At 40.0% G+C, this 14,791-nt stretch overlaps 1 protein-coding gene across 1 annotated transcript in view; it reads left to right on the top strand.

The window, feature by feature from the left end:
• Positions 1-1,206: 1,206 nt before the first annotated feature.
• Positions 1,207-14,791, top strand: part of LOC121379679 — a 179,487-nt gene continuing 165,902 nt past the window's right edge. Inside the window, exon 1 of the mRNA XM_041508328.1 lies at positions 1,207-1,568. Coding sequence (XP_041364262.1) covers positions 1,515-1,568 — 54 coding nt within the window. The 5' untranslated portion in view covers positions 1,207-1,514. The remainder of the gene's footprint in view (positions 1,569-14,791) is intronic.

The raw sequence follows: 14,791 nt of genomic DNA, 5'->3' as shown, positions 1-14,791 counted from the left end.
TGGTCACAAATAGTATGTTTTCATATATGAGTAAGCGTTGAAGCACGTTGAAAGAGACTTAATGCAATAAGTGTATGTATGAATGAATGAATGGATGAATGAAAGATTGTACAGCGACGTCTGTTCCAGGAGAGAGAGAGAGAGAGAAAGAGAGAGAGAGAGTCGTAATTATTGGGCTTGTATTACATGTGTACATTACATTTTAGAATATTGATACCATATACATTCACATGTTAAGGGTAGTTTAAAATTACTATTATTGAATTAGTTTCAGGGGAGTCATACGGAGCGAGAATGAGAGGTCTAGTATCATAGCCCATTTGTGTCTGTTTTACCATATGACTCGGACTATTTCGAGATGCATGTTTTGGAGAGGTTTTTTTATTACTAACAACACTTTATATACCTATTTGGAGATTATCGTTTTTAAACCAACACACGTTGTAAACCCCTACCCCTCTGTAAAACAATAAAATAAATAATATACTACGACTGGTATATCAAAACCCTTGGTATGTGCTATCTTGTCCGTGGGATGGAGCATATAAAATACCCCTTGTTTCTAATGGAAAAGTGTAGCGGGTTTTCTCTCTAAGAACGTATGTCAAAATTACCAAATGTTTGACATCAAATAGCCGATGATCAATAAATCAATGTGCTCTAGTGGTGTCGTTAAACAAAACAAACTTTATAAAACCTTTTTAGGTTTAGAAATGATTAGAATACATGTATATATTAGAATACATGTATATATGCAAGTACTTAGTTATAAACCTGGTTATCTTCGCACTTATTCATAGAATCGGGCGTTAACAAAATTTGTTGGTTGGTTGGTAAAATAACAATTTATATATAAATCATATGAACAAAATGTATCTATAGCACTAGGTACAATACACAATTCTATATAAACGTGACCAGGACGTGTTCTCAAGACTGCGCAATATAGCTGAACCCTCCCTGCTTTAGTGGGACACGTCATACTGAATATTACAGGTTCTATTGAAATGACGATAATAACCGGACCCGCTGATCACTCGAGCATGTCGCGGGAACCATGTGATAACGCACCCGCAATAATAGACGACACGCCCTTGGACAGTAGGCTTTGTTCTGTGTCGTAAAAATACCCCCTTTGGCAGGAGCCTCTCTGATTCTCCGATTCTTTACAAAACCTAGTAGGGGAGGAAACCTTATCCCCGCTTGCAAACCTTAAAATACCCAGCCACCCGTGAAAGAGCATTAGAACGTTAAGCAGGGCTACGCATACCCAGTTTGTCTAGTGGCGTATATATCGGTGGCTTCACGGGCTTTCGGAAGGTCATCCGGGATTTGGAAATAAATACGGGCGGTGGCGCACCAACCTGTTTCAGTGGACAGATTCGTAGAGTTTCTTTTGAAGGATTTTGTGCGGGAGTTTTGGACGGATTTAAGATCTCCAAAATGAGTTCTTAAAAAAAAAAGAATAGTGGGAAATAGTAATTTTATCAACGATAATAATTTTACTTTTAAAAATGACTTTCAACAGACAGATTTTCATTTGTCTTTTGGCTGCTTTAATCAGAACGGTAAGTTTTCTTTTTATGTTTCTCGTTTCTCAAAATAAAATGAATATAGAAAAGGTATTGATTTACTATTTAAATGGAATGTCAGACGTGTCATGTATGGTTGGTAGTTAGAGTGGACTTAATCCAACTAGTCTATCATGTAAATATATGATTTTATTTATCGAAATACTTTGTACGCTACGCGAGGAACCACAGAAGTAGCAATCATTGTGCGCCGAGGTACGGTAGGTCCTAGGATCAATCCCATCGAGTGGTCTGGATCAACTATTTCTGATTCCAACTAATGTTTCACAACTACTATATGTGTTACTGTATCTGTGAAAAATGGATATACAGAAGATCCTTTCAAGCGCTGATTCGGAACTTTAAAATGCTTTGTTTAACGAATTAATTTATGAATTTAGTTCTTTTTAATTAGGAAGATATGTTGTCTAATGTTACCTACTGTTTTGTCTTTGTTTTCCTTCGTGTTTTGGGAATGATGATCATATATTCACGTTGGAATATTGCAGGGTGCTTATCTTAAACGTTACACTCTCTCCCTACTAACATTTGCACGTTAGACAATTTAAAGGTCGCTGGGGTGCCCAAATAAGGGTGTGTCAAAGTTAATGGATTTTTTAGCGTACGACTGAACTAGCATGAATTGTACGCTTGTATTCTCGTGAAACCATACTCCCCCGTTTCGCAGTAATACAACAGGGGCGGGGTTCGAATTTCAGGAGGGATGGGTTTTACGCAACAATACAACAGCGGCGAATTTCAAATTTCAAGAGGGATTTCAAACATTTAACCGGCCTCGGTGGCGTCGTGGTTAGGTCATCGGTCTACAGGCTGGTAGGTACTGGGTTCAGATCCCAGTCGAGGCATGGGATTTTTTATCCAGATACCGACTCCAAAACCTGAGTGAGTGCTCCGCAAGGCTCAATGGGTAGGTGTAAGCCACTTGCACCGACCAGTGATCCATAACTGGTTCAACAAAGGCCATGGTTTGTGCTATCCTGCCTGTGGGAAGCACAAATAAAAGATCCCTTGTTGCCTGTCGTAAAAGAGTAGCCTATGTGGCGACAGCGGGTTTCCTATAAAAGAAAAAAAAACAGTGTCAGAATGACCATATGTTTGACGTCCAATAGCCGATGATAAGATAAAAAAATCAATGTGCTCTAGTGGCGTCGTTAAATAAAACAAACTTTATTATTTATTCAAACATTTAAGTTTCTAAGGCATTTTGGGAAACTTAATGTCGAAATACTCTCATATTATCAAGCTCTGCCATTGCCCTTTTGGGGGGGGGGGGGGGGGGATGTAGTCTATATTCAGTGTTTTCACGGCATATTTGTTTTTGCCGTGGTAATTTTCTTAATCGCAGGGGTTGCATATTCACAGCCATTATCTTCGATTAAAACATCTAGCCACACCCCTACGTCCTACACCTCACGGAGAATAACATATTGGCATTCCGACCTGGATACATTCTAGATTAGTGGACGCGGCGACGTTTTAAGCACACGTGCTTTGGGTCACTGCGCCCGACATAAGCTATCATAAGACTTGCAACGTTGTGTTATCTGTGACGACGACTTTCACCTTGGCTGATCATGCATAAATACACAACTATTCATGGACCAACAAGCCTCTTATTTCCAACGATCTGGCAAACAATTCCTTCACTCTGGATCAGAAACTCCCACGTGACTAATAGCAATTACCCTCCTCCAACCACAACCACCCGCCGCATTCCATCGGTGCTGTAGCGATTAAGCCATCGAACTTTAGGCTAGAAGATACTGGGTTCGCATCCCGCGCCAGTGTTTCTCACACAGACAGCATGCTTAAACTATCTGAATGAAAGTAAAAAGTTTTCATTGTGAAGTATTTTCGGGCTTCTAACATTCTGGACTAGATCCGGTGGTGGGATGTGAACCCAGAACATATAAACCTTCATTTCGATGACTTTACCACTATATGCCATCGGTTCCAGTCTTTGTCGGACATTGAGTATAGGGTGGTACCCACTGGTACAGATCTTCCGTGCATTTCTGCGGATCGTAGAAATGCTTAATTTCAGTTCTAAATAAAGCTGCACGACTGGTATATCAAAAATGAGTGGTAAATCTATGCTAACCTCCATGATACGTTGAGAATATTTGTACTGTTCGTATTCGATCGTAGATATCGATCCAAGTAAGCGATATTTAGCTCAACGGTAAACGTTTGGCAGTCGTATGCCTAAGGAATAAGAAACACGATCTCCTAACAGATCGTGGTGTCGTAGCTACCGCTGGTTAAACAGAGGCCTGAGGGGTGACATAATTAGTATAGCTGCCAACTCACCTGCTTCAGAAAGCGCACGTCTCACAGTTAAATGATGTCAAGACATGTTCTGTTACGGGAGTTTAAACATTAATTATAAACTCTTTAAAAAAAAGTAGGGGGACCTGGAATATTAATGTTAATATCAACTATTAGACAGAACATACGTTTTGACCACAGACATCCCAGTAAAGAACGTTCAGGTATGTCTATCAACACACCGAAACACATTCATAGTTTGCACGTGCATCACGCAGTTGCCCCGTACACGTGCGTGGGATGTCATTCTCGATTTTGGCAATTTACAGGAAGGTCCATTAATCACTGTGGAACATTATTTCTGTCAATCTTTTTCATTCTGTTGATCGTTTTTATTGTTTGACTTTGCGATTTAGTGATAAAAAAAGACAACTTTCAAATTTCACTTCTGACCCCAATCGTCCTTCAAGATCTTTGTTGGTCATAAAACCTACAGTAATACTGAACTACCAGTTGTAATATTTGCCCAATTAATTCACTATTATCATATAACCATTCCCCACAGCTAATATACCTTATAATTTTGGCAATGGTAAATTCTTATTAGAGTTCCGCTACTTTTTCTTAAGAGTATATATAAATTGTCGTGTGAGAACAAAAGAAGAAGAAAAAAAGCGGCCCATTTTTTGAAGTTGAATAGCGGAAAAGGTATACAAAACAAAACATTGATATTTCATACTAAAGCAGTTTGTTATAGTGTGTTTTGATGCTGAAAATTTAATTTTTATAAAATGGCTTACTTTTAAAATATTATTAATGATTTTTACATACAACACATAGTAAAGTTTGTTTTATTTAACGACGCCGCTAGAGCACATTGATTTTTTATCTTATCATCGGCTATTGGACGTCAAACATATGGTCATTCTGACACTGTTTTTAGAGGAAACCCGCTGTCGCCACATAGGCTACTCTTTTTACGACAGGCAGCAAGGGATCTTTTATTTGCGCTTCCCACAGGCAGGATAGCACAAACCATGGCCTTTGTTGAACCAGTTATGGATCACTGGTCGGTGCAAGTGGTTTACACCTACCCATTGAGCACTCACTCATTGAGCACCCACTCATTGAGCACCCATTGAGCACTCACTCAGGGTTTGGAGTCGGTATCTCGATTAAAAATCCCATGCCTCGACTGGGATCCGAACCCAGTACCTACCAGCCTGTAGACCGATGGCCTGCCACGACGCCACCGAGGCCGGTACAACACATAGAGTCAAAACATGCTATACCAGTTAGAACCCAGTCCACATCTACTGTACCTACTACCAACGATGGTCGACTCTCGAACTATTTTTTATTCTCATAGCCCCTTTGTTTCTCTAGGATAAAAAGCACTTCTTTAGTTCTTCGAGTGTTATTTTTGACCCAAACATCTCGAAATTTCCTTTTTTATGTCCACCGACTGCAACCCCATTGACTATTCAATATGGGACTATGTTTCCGAGAACGTCGACAGCAGTCGTGTGGTCCCATGGAATGCAGAATGTAGAAAGATCGACATGTCGGGGCAATAATACGACTGAGAAATAAAGAGGTGTATTTTATGGTGTAATAAAAGATTATGAGCTGTAAGAAATGGTGGGCCAATCGAATTATACAGTAAAGTACACTTATAACGAACATGTTTAGAACGAACTACTGCATAGAAGGAACTGATTGTAAAGTCCTGTTTTATCTCACTATATATTAATAACCAACGTATACAAATGTGTACAACGAACTACTGCTATAACGAACTATCATCCTGTGTGTGTGTGTGTGTGTGTGTGTGTGTGTGTGTGTGTGTGTGTATGTATGTATTGATCTATGCATGTATGTATGTATTGATCTATGTATGTATGTATGTATGTATGTGTGAATTATATGTCCGCTTGTTTGTGTCTGTGTCTGTCTACCTGTGTCCTTCAAAACTTTCCAATCAGAGACCGGCTATTTGTCTGTCCGTCCGTCTTGAACAAAAATGACTGTCTTCAGTAACATGCACCATCAAACACTATCGAGATCAGGCCCACGGCACAGAGAGCCACCGGGCAGAGATAGGTTTGAGCACAGATAGGCCTAACCATTGAACGCGTCATGATTGAAGAGACGGGTATCGTGCGTGGAGTCGATAGGCAAGACGCTTTAGATCATAGATAACGGGTGATTATGGGGCGGTAAGAAAGACTGGGTTTCAGAGTTAAAGAAGGGTGGTCTTCGGGGGACTTGTTGCTATGCCATAGGCCTATGAGTAATACACTGTCTGGAACTAGAACAAGTTTAATTTTGTGATTTATTTTTTGATGAACTATCAAAGGTGTGTGTGTGTGCGTGAGAGAGAGAGAGAGAGAGAGAGAGAGAGAGAGAGAGAGAGAGAGAGAGAGAGAGAGAGAGAGAGAGAGAGAGAGTATGTGTGTGTCATTATTACTCGAGGATACTCGCAATACTTACTGGAATACTTCGGACATTCCCCAAACGTACCCCCACCTCGCCCTAGGTATTGTTTAAATAGTCCTTAGCTAAGGTAGCCTTTGAGTTTACAAACATGTAATGGGACATGGACTACTGTTGTTTCAGCAGGTTCGACTTTACGTCAAAGCCATCTCTTTTTATAAACTCAAAATTGGATCAGTTCGTCTACAGTCCTTCAAAATACTAGATACTATGAGAATAAGCTTTTAAAGTTCGGCCAGGCCTGGCACTTATAGAGTCTGAGACGTGAACGTCATGACAACGCCATACAAACTGTCAATCTATGAGCTCCATGAGCTCCAACTGGCTGGTGTTAGATCCACATGTAATAGTGGAGCTAATTTTAATTAGATTGACAAACTGTATGCGTGTGACGTCATTAGAGATTGAGTCTGGACTCTTAAAACGTTTATAAGCACGGGCCCTGGTCTGACCGTGAGAACATTAAGGGCGTATACTACCACATCAAATCCCATAGACGACAATAGTAACATATGCGGCTAAAACTCCTACCTGCAACGTATCAACCGACATAAACGCCACGGATATAAATACTACCACCCCTTACACTTAAAGTGAATCAGAAAAAAATGGGGGTCAAGCTGCTCGTTTCTGAGATAACGGGTAGCGTCTATGACTACCCTAGTTTCGCACAAAATTCGAGTACTTTTTTTTACAGGTACCCCATACATGTTTCAAGCACAAGGCTACTTGACACATTGGTACTAGATGAAATAAAATTGCACATTTATTTTACCCAGATGAAACTATTATTTTTTACAACCAACACACTCACATTTATAACCAATCACAGGACTTGTGGTGTTCACTTCTCTATCAAAAGTTGGGTGCACCTCGAGCTTTGACCCAGCCGGAAGTTATTTGGTATAGTACTACCTTAAGTGAAGATCCATTATAGAACAACATAAATAGTTCATTACATCGACATAGGCCAATGGCTGAATTATGCAACGATACAAAACTTATTATAGGTGGAACGTAAACAATTTTTATGAATTAAAATCTGCAGACAACGCCCATGCATAAAACGGAGATTAACAACAGGTAAACTTTATTCCTTTGGCAAAAAAAATTGCTGGCTGATCGTGCGTCAAACACCCGGCGTGAAAACCTTTACCCCATACTGGCATTATTCATAGAGATGGTTTACACATGGACATATAAATGTTTATTATCCCAGCGGATACTCATAACCGTGGAAATAAAAATACATTGGTGTAACGCATGATATTATTGGTCGATTTGACGCTTACAAACCAATGACTTTAACTGTACTAAACACCAGTGAAATAGTCCAATGGGCCCATTTGTAATAGTATATATAATTTAACAATTTTGGAACAGAATAAATATAAGTTTGTTTTGGTTGTGAACTTGCATAAAATACAAATTTAATAAAAGTTTTTTTTTATAAAAAAGAAAGAAAAAAAGATGAGGTAATAACTAAATATAATAACCAACTCGGTACTAGTTATTATCGTAACAAGTAAATAATTTCATTCGGGACATAAATTGATCATAACTGGTAACTCTTTTATTATCCTCATGTAAAAAGGCCATGTACCCGTTATAAACTGGACGTTTACGTATACCCGTGACTTATTTTTTTGTTATATAATGTTAGGTGGGGAAATTTGCATTCTTTTTGGCACGGTATACAGTAGCTGTCAGCAATTTCATTCTTTATACTGAAATGTATGCTACAAATAGGTATACGCAGGTTTGTGTGTGTTACAGCTATGTACTCTTAAGTCGTAGGTTCAACTAGTGCACCACAGTTGGCATATGAAAGGCCGTGGTATCATGTATATATATATACGAATATAAGAATGTAAGAAACACTGCTGTTAATCCATTGACCTAGTGTCGTAACTACTACATGCTAAGACATCTCAAGTGGCCATAGTTTCAAATGTGAAAGTGTCTAACACAAACATTCCTCTGCTTTCCAGTTCTTCACTCTTTTCTTTCCTTTTTGTTTTTGTTTACTTTCTAAACTTATATAACGTTGTGATTTTGGAAGGGGAGGGTCATTTTGCTTGTATCATTTTGTTTGAAGGGTGTTGTTGAATTTAAAAAAAGAAAATTGTTGTTATTGTTGTTTGTTTTGGGTTTGTTTGGGTTTTTTCGTGGGATATGGAGAAGGAGTCATCCTGGGATATTATTTTGAGGGATATAGGCCTGTGGAGGGTTGTGATGTTTCATGGGGAATATTGTCAGTTTTTGTTTTGGCGTGGACTTGGTCTAATTATGATATGGACGAAGATTTCAATGATACAGTAGTTGATCTGATTTTCCCAGAACATAACTACTGGACTTGAGGCTCAGTCGTTTGGTGTAGAGGCAAGTCAATGGGTTTGAGGCTCAGTCGTTTGGTGTAGAGGCAAGTCACTGGGTTTGAGGCTCAGTGGTTTGGTGTAATGGCAAGTCACTGGGTTTGAGGCTCAGTCGTTTGGTGTAGAGGCAAGTCAATGGGTTTGAGGCTCAGTGGTTTGGTGTAGTAGCAAGTCACTGGGTTTGAGGCTCAGTTGTGTGGTGTAGAGGCAAGTCACTGGACTTGAGGCTCAGTCGTTTGGTGTAATGGCAAGTCACTGGGTTTGAGGCTAAGTTGTGTGGCGTAGAGGCAAGTCACTGGACTTGAGGCTCAGTCGTTTGGTGTAGTGGCAAGTCACTGGGTTTGAGGCTCAGTCCTTTCGTATAGTGGCAAGTCACTGAGTTTGAGGCTCAGTCGTTTGATGTAGTGGCAAGTCACTGGGTTTGAGGCTCAGTCCTTTCGTATAGTGGTACGTTACTGAGTTTGAGGCTCAGTCGTTTGGTGTAGTGGCAAGTCACTGGGTTTGAGGCTCAGTCCTTTCGTATAGTGGCAAGTCACTGGGTTTGAGGCTCAGTCCTTTCGTATAGTGGCAAGTCACAGGGTTTAAGGCTCAGTCGTTTGATGTAGTGGCACGTCACTGGACTTGAGGCTCATAGGTACTGGGTTTGGTGTAGTGGTAATTCACTGAACTTGAGCTCATATGTATTGAAGTCCAATAGGTATTGGGTTCGCACCCCGGTACCGGCTCCCACACTTATAATGAATCAGTCGGAGAGATGAGGACAACTACATCAATTTCTACCTTACTACTCACTAACATCTAACCAATAGCATACCGTCGTTAAACTTTAATGATGTAGCTCAGATGACTTCGCCTTCCCCCTGCCCTCCCCATCGCCCTGAGTCTACTAGGATTTCTATATTGTAGCGGTCGATCCGGTTTGTAAGAGAAGTGCACAATATAAAGAGCAACCTATGTGGTGATGGAGGGATTCTTGTGTCAGTCTCTAACCCAAATGTCTAAAAGTTAAAGTTTGTTTATTTTGTTTAACTACACCACTAGAGGATTGATTGATCAATCATCCGCTATTGGATGTCAAACATTTGATAATTTTAATGCGTAGTTTTCAGAAGCAACCCTCTACATTTTCCCCATTAACAGAAAGGGATATTTTATATGCACATTCAGACAAGACAGCACATACCACGACCTTTGTTATACCAGTCGTAGGGCAATGGTTGGGATGGGGGAAAACAATCAGAGAATGGGTCCAGAGAGGACGTTCGATGCCGCAATCAAAGGACCTCAGGCAAGCGCTGTACCGCCTGAGCTAAATAGCGCCCCATGTCTAAATAGCTATGGATTAAACAATGTGCTGGGTGTAGATAAGCGACTATAGAAAACTTTAACAGCGTAAAAGTGTGTGGTGTTAAGCTCATATAGTACTGTAGCACAGTTGTTGATTTAGATAAATAAATAAAAAACACACACACAAAAAACCAAGCTGTTTGTATTCTTCACTCAAATACGTCTGCATCATTACTTCGAACCGATTTGCCTTGCGCATACTTCCCTCCCAATGCACCTGTGTCACCCTGCCATTTTGTGTTTCCTGCTCAGTGAACGATTGACCAAGGACTCGAAAAAGAACAATACTTTCGTTGCTTACACTGCCAGTGGAGCCCAGGGGTCATTTATTGTCCGTGAAATGAGTAACTCCATCAAACAGTGCATGTCTACAAAATCACAGCTCTTGATCGTGACGTTTTACAAATACGAAATAATAGTGCTGCACGTGGGTCATTCCGCAAGATGGTCGAATGAAAAGCCGTATTATCCGCCTATATTATTAATAATATTTAATAATACCTACTGGTGCGGTAATTGTGAAAAAGTAGAAATATTTCAATGGTTTACAAATTCCAAGTGAAAATATGCCTATTCATCCTCCATCTGCACCTCCCCCGGCCATCACACGTCTCTAAAATAAAACAACATTACTGAACAGGAGCCCATTTCACTAAACATCGTACGTTTACGTCTGCTACTAGCAGTTATACCTGTCGTGCGTTTGCACGCGTTTGGCATCAATTTCACGCAGTAAATCACATCATTACAGAAGCTGGAGTATTTTAAAGACAAAAAAAAAAATGTGTTCTTCTAACTATATTTGGTGAACTACAACAGCAACAAGAATTGAAAGAAAGAAAGAAGTGTTTTATTTAACGACGCACTCAGCACATTTTATTTACGGTTATATGGCGTCAGACATATGGTTAAGGACCACACAGATTTTTTTAGAGGAAACCCGCTGTCGCCACATAGGCTACTCTTTTTACGACAGGCAGCAAGGGATCTTTTATTTGCGCATCCCACAGGCAGGATAGCACAAACCATGGCCTTTGTTGAACCAGTTATGGATCACTGGTTGGTGCAAGTGGTTTACACCTACCCATTGAGCCTTGCGGAGCACTCACTCAGGGTTTGACCGGCGTCGTGGCAGGCCATCGGTCTACAGGCTGGTAGGTACTGGGTTCGGATCCCAATCGAGGCATGGGATTTTTAATCGAGATATCGACTCCAAACCCTGAGTGAGTGCTAGGCAAAGGCTCAATGGGTAGGTGTAAACCACTTGCACCGACCAGTGATCCATAACTGGTTCAACAAAGGCCATGGTTTGTGCTATCCTGCCTGTGGGAAGCGCAAATAAAAGATCCCTTGCTGCCTGTCGTAAAAAGAGTAGCCTATGTGGCGACAGCGGGTTTCCTCTAAAAACAGTGTCAGAATGACCATATGTTTGACGTCCAATAGCCGATGATAAGATAAAAAATCAATGTGCTCTAGCGGCGTCGTTAAATAAAACAAACTTTACTTTTCACTCAGGGTTTGGAGTCGGTATCTGGGTTAAAAATTCCATTCCTCGACTGGGATCCGAACCCAGTGCCTACCAGCCTGTAGACCGATGGCCTGCCACGACGCCACCGAGGCCGGTCAACAAGAATTGTGCCTTAGTTGTAGATTTACGTTTACGTGCAAAACTAGGCTTACGATAGTTTGTGAAATTGGGCCCAGCATTATAGCTTAGCAGTGGATCTAAATACCCCGCATATAAAAGCTACAACAGTTTGTTTTGTTTAACGACACCACTAGAGCACACTGATTTATTAATCATCGGCTGTTGGATGTCAAACATTTGGTAATTTTGACATGAAGTCTTGGAGGAAATCCGACACATTTTTCTATCAACAGCCAGGGATCTTTTATTATTATATCCACTTTCACACAGACAGGACATCTCATACCACGACCTTTCATATACCAGTCTTGGGAGCACTGGTTGGAACCCAATCTGAGAATGGGTGTACAGAGGTGATTCGATCCTACGACGCCTGTGCCTCAGGCAAGCCTTCTACTGAGCTAGGTCCCGCCTCTTATAAGCCACCCACGTGAACCCGCTACCTCCACACAGGCTACCCTTCCCTTGTCACAGCAAGTATCGTTTATATGCGCTGTACTGTTTATAACGAATCAAAATACAAGAAATCCACTGACGGGAATAGATCTCACCTCGGAGAAAAGTTTCACGTTAGTTTGTGCCTTCTGTCAATTAATATACATATATATATATATATATATATATATATATATATATATATATATTTGTAGGGGGATATATATATGTATATGTATATGTATATGTATATGTATATGTAAGTGCCCGAATCTGAATAACAACTTTTATTCATATTAGCATTACTCTCAAACACCTATATAGAGTTGCAAACGAGTGACTACGATTTCTTTTTTTACATGGATTACAACTACGGTAATTTTGAGGGTAGAATGATGGAAATACATGGTAAAAAGGTCTTAGGTTAGCACACACACACACACACACACACACACACACACACACACACACACACACCCGAATATCTCCCCCTTCCCCCGTCTCGTACGCTTATGAATATAATTGTATGTTAATGTGTAGCTAGGACCATGGATTCCTCCATGTGCAGCACTCATGACGGGTACCACCGGTGGGGCAGGATATGCTCCACTTACGCGAACACCTGATACCATGTGTGCAGGTCATCACAGCTGTACTTATTCGAATGAGCTCTGTCCGGTGCTAGGTTTGATTAAGTTAACTAGTCTGTGAGTGGCAGTCTTCTTTTTGGCGGTGCAGGAAGGATGGAATATCCAGAAAAGGATCTCCTCGAGAGTGTCTGGCACAAGATAGAGATTCATGCAATCATCTACTGTTTTGTCCCAATGAAACTTCACTATCAGTTTGGCCAGACTTTCATAATAGAATATATAATTTTAAATAATATGTCAAAAAGAGAGAACAGCTTGTTTTTAAAGTCGTATCTCGGTACAAGACAGCATCCAGATAATGTTAAACAGAGTCCTGTCCTGCATACCAAAGCAAACCACATTATCTCGCCCCCTCCCATTTCAGTACTTTGTGTTCGAGGATATTTTATTTCACTATATAGTTTTGTTAATTACATTTACATCATAGATAATAAAATACTAGTTAAGCGAAAACAGGAAGCATAAATTATTACTCATAATGGATTTTTATTTGTTGGTCCAACATAAATTTCTTCTTATTATTATTTATTATAAAGAGCTGTTATTTAAAAGAGAGAGAGGTGGCCATTGAAATGAAAGTTCTACTTCCTTGTCAGACGTGTTTGTCCAGTGTAAATCATGTGAGAGTAAATTTTGTAAAAATATCTCCCTATTCATGTCAATGTCACGATGCCCTTGTTTGGTTATTGTCGAGTTCATTCCGCAGAACAGACTCCCGCTGTTCAGACATATTTCTCGAGTCTTTCCAAGCGTCACAAATGAATGTGATAGGGTGTGTGGCAGTTAACTTGTTGGCGAGCGCTCGTAATATAACCTACTTAATGAACACAGGCTTGTTCATCACGTCTATTACGTTGTTTCATCACTTTTTTAAAAAGTCATTTCATTGGTAAATGTTTCTCAGTGCATGTACTGTCACACACAGTGTCACACACACACACACACACACACACGCACACACACGCGCGCGCGCGCACACGCACAAAACCGGCTAATAGCGACCGCTAGCGCTCGTTCTCGAGACACGCACACGTCAATCACGCTGTTCGCCAAAGTGTGATGGCTGTCCTTTGTATGAGACTTTTTTTGTTGTTGCAAAGTCATACTTTATAAAGAATATAAAAAGTCATCAACTCCGGTGATTATTAGGAGTGGAGCATGGAGTGTAAGTGATGTCATGTAAAATAAAATTCTAGTTCAAACTTCACGCTTGAATCCAGTCCTATGCATAAAAATATAGGCTTACCCCAAAGTGACATCTATAAGTACAATGTAACACGCCATGGAAATTGTGTTTTATATAGTAACATTCACATTCCTTAAGAAAATCTGTTCATTTTATGAGAAAAGGTTTTACGTATTGGGGAAAAAGCAATGAGGTGTTATTTTTTTTAATAAGGAAGAACGATCCGTTTTTGTTGTTTTTATAATGATTTTTCTTTTAAAAGGGATAGGTGTATAGGTTTCATAAGAATAGTGCCCTTAGCCAGGATTTTGAGGGGAGAGGGGTCGTTTAGGCTTATGGTGAGGGCGCGAAGGTCCGTGGGCATATTGCAAAAAAAAAAACACCGGTACTTTTGTTTTGTACATTTTGTTAGTTTATTTATTTATTATTTGTTTTGTTTGGTTGTGTTGTTTGTTGTTGTTTTTCTGTTTTGGGTGTGGGGGTGAGTGAGAGTCAGAGTAATATGAGGAAACGACCTATCTGGAAATTGAGCAAACATCCATTTTGCGCAGAACTCATTTCCTAGTAACCTGATAACACATAGCAACGCCAAAGTTATCTTGCTAGCAATGGAGGTGTTATCAGGCAGTGACTAAATACACTTCGAATTAACATGTCGGGATTATCGGGTCACAGGAAGCATGGTTGCATGATAATTAACAACATGCTTGCTAATAATGTTCTAGATAGCTAATATCAGCTGGCTTTCTTTTTGTTATTTATATTCTAAAAGTAAATTCCAACTAAAAAACTAA

The sequence above is a fragment of the Gigantopelta aegis genome, chromosome 8, assembly GCF_016097555.1.
Source record: "Gigantopelta aegis isolate Gae_Host chromosome 8, Gae_host_genome, whole genome shotgun sequence".
Classification (NCBI taxonomy): Eukaryota; Metazoa; Mollusca; class Gastropoda; order Neomphalida; family Peltospiridae; genus Gigantopelta; species Gigantopelta aegis.
This window is presented reverse-complemented; position numbering and strand designations above follow the sequence as displayed.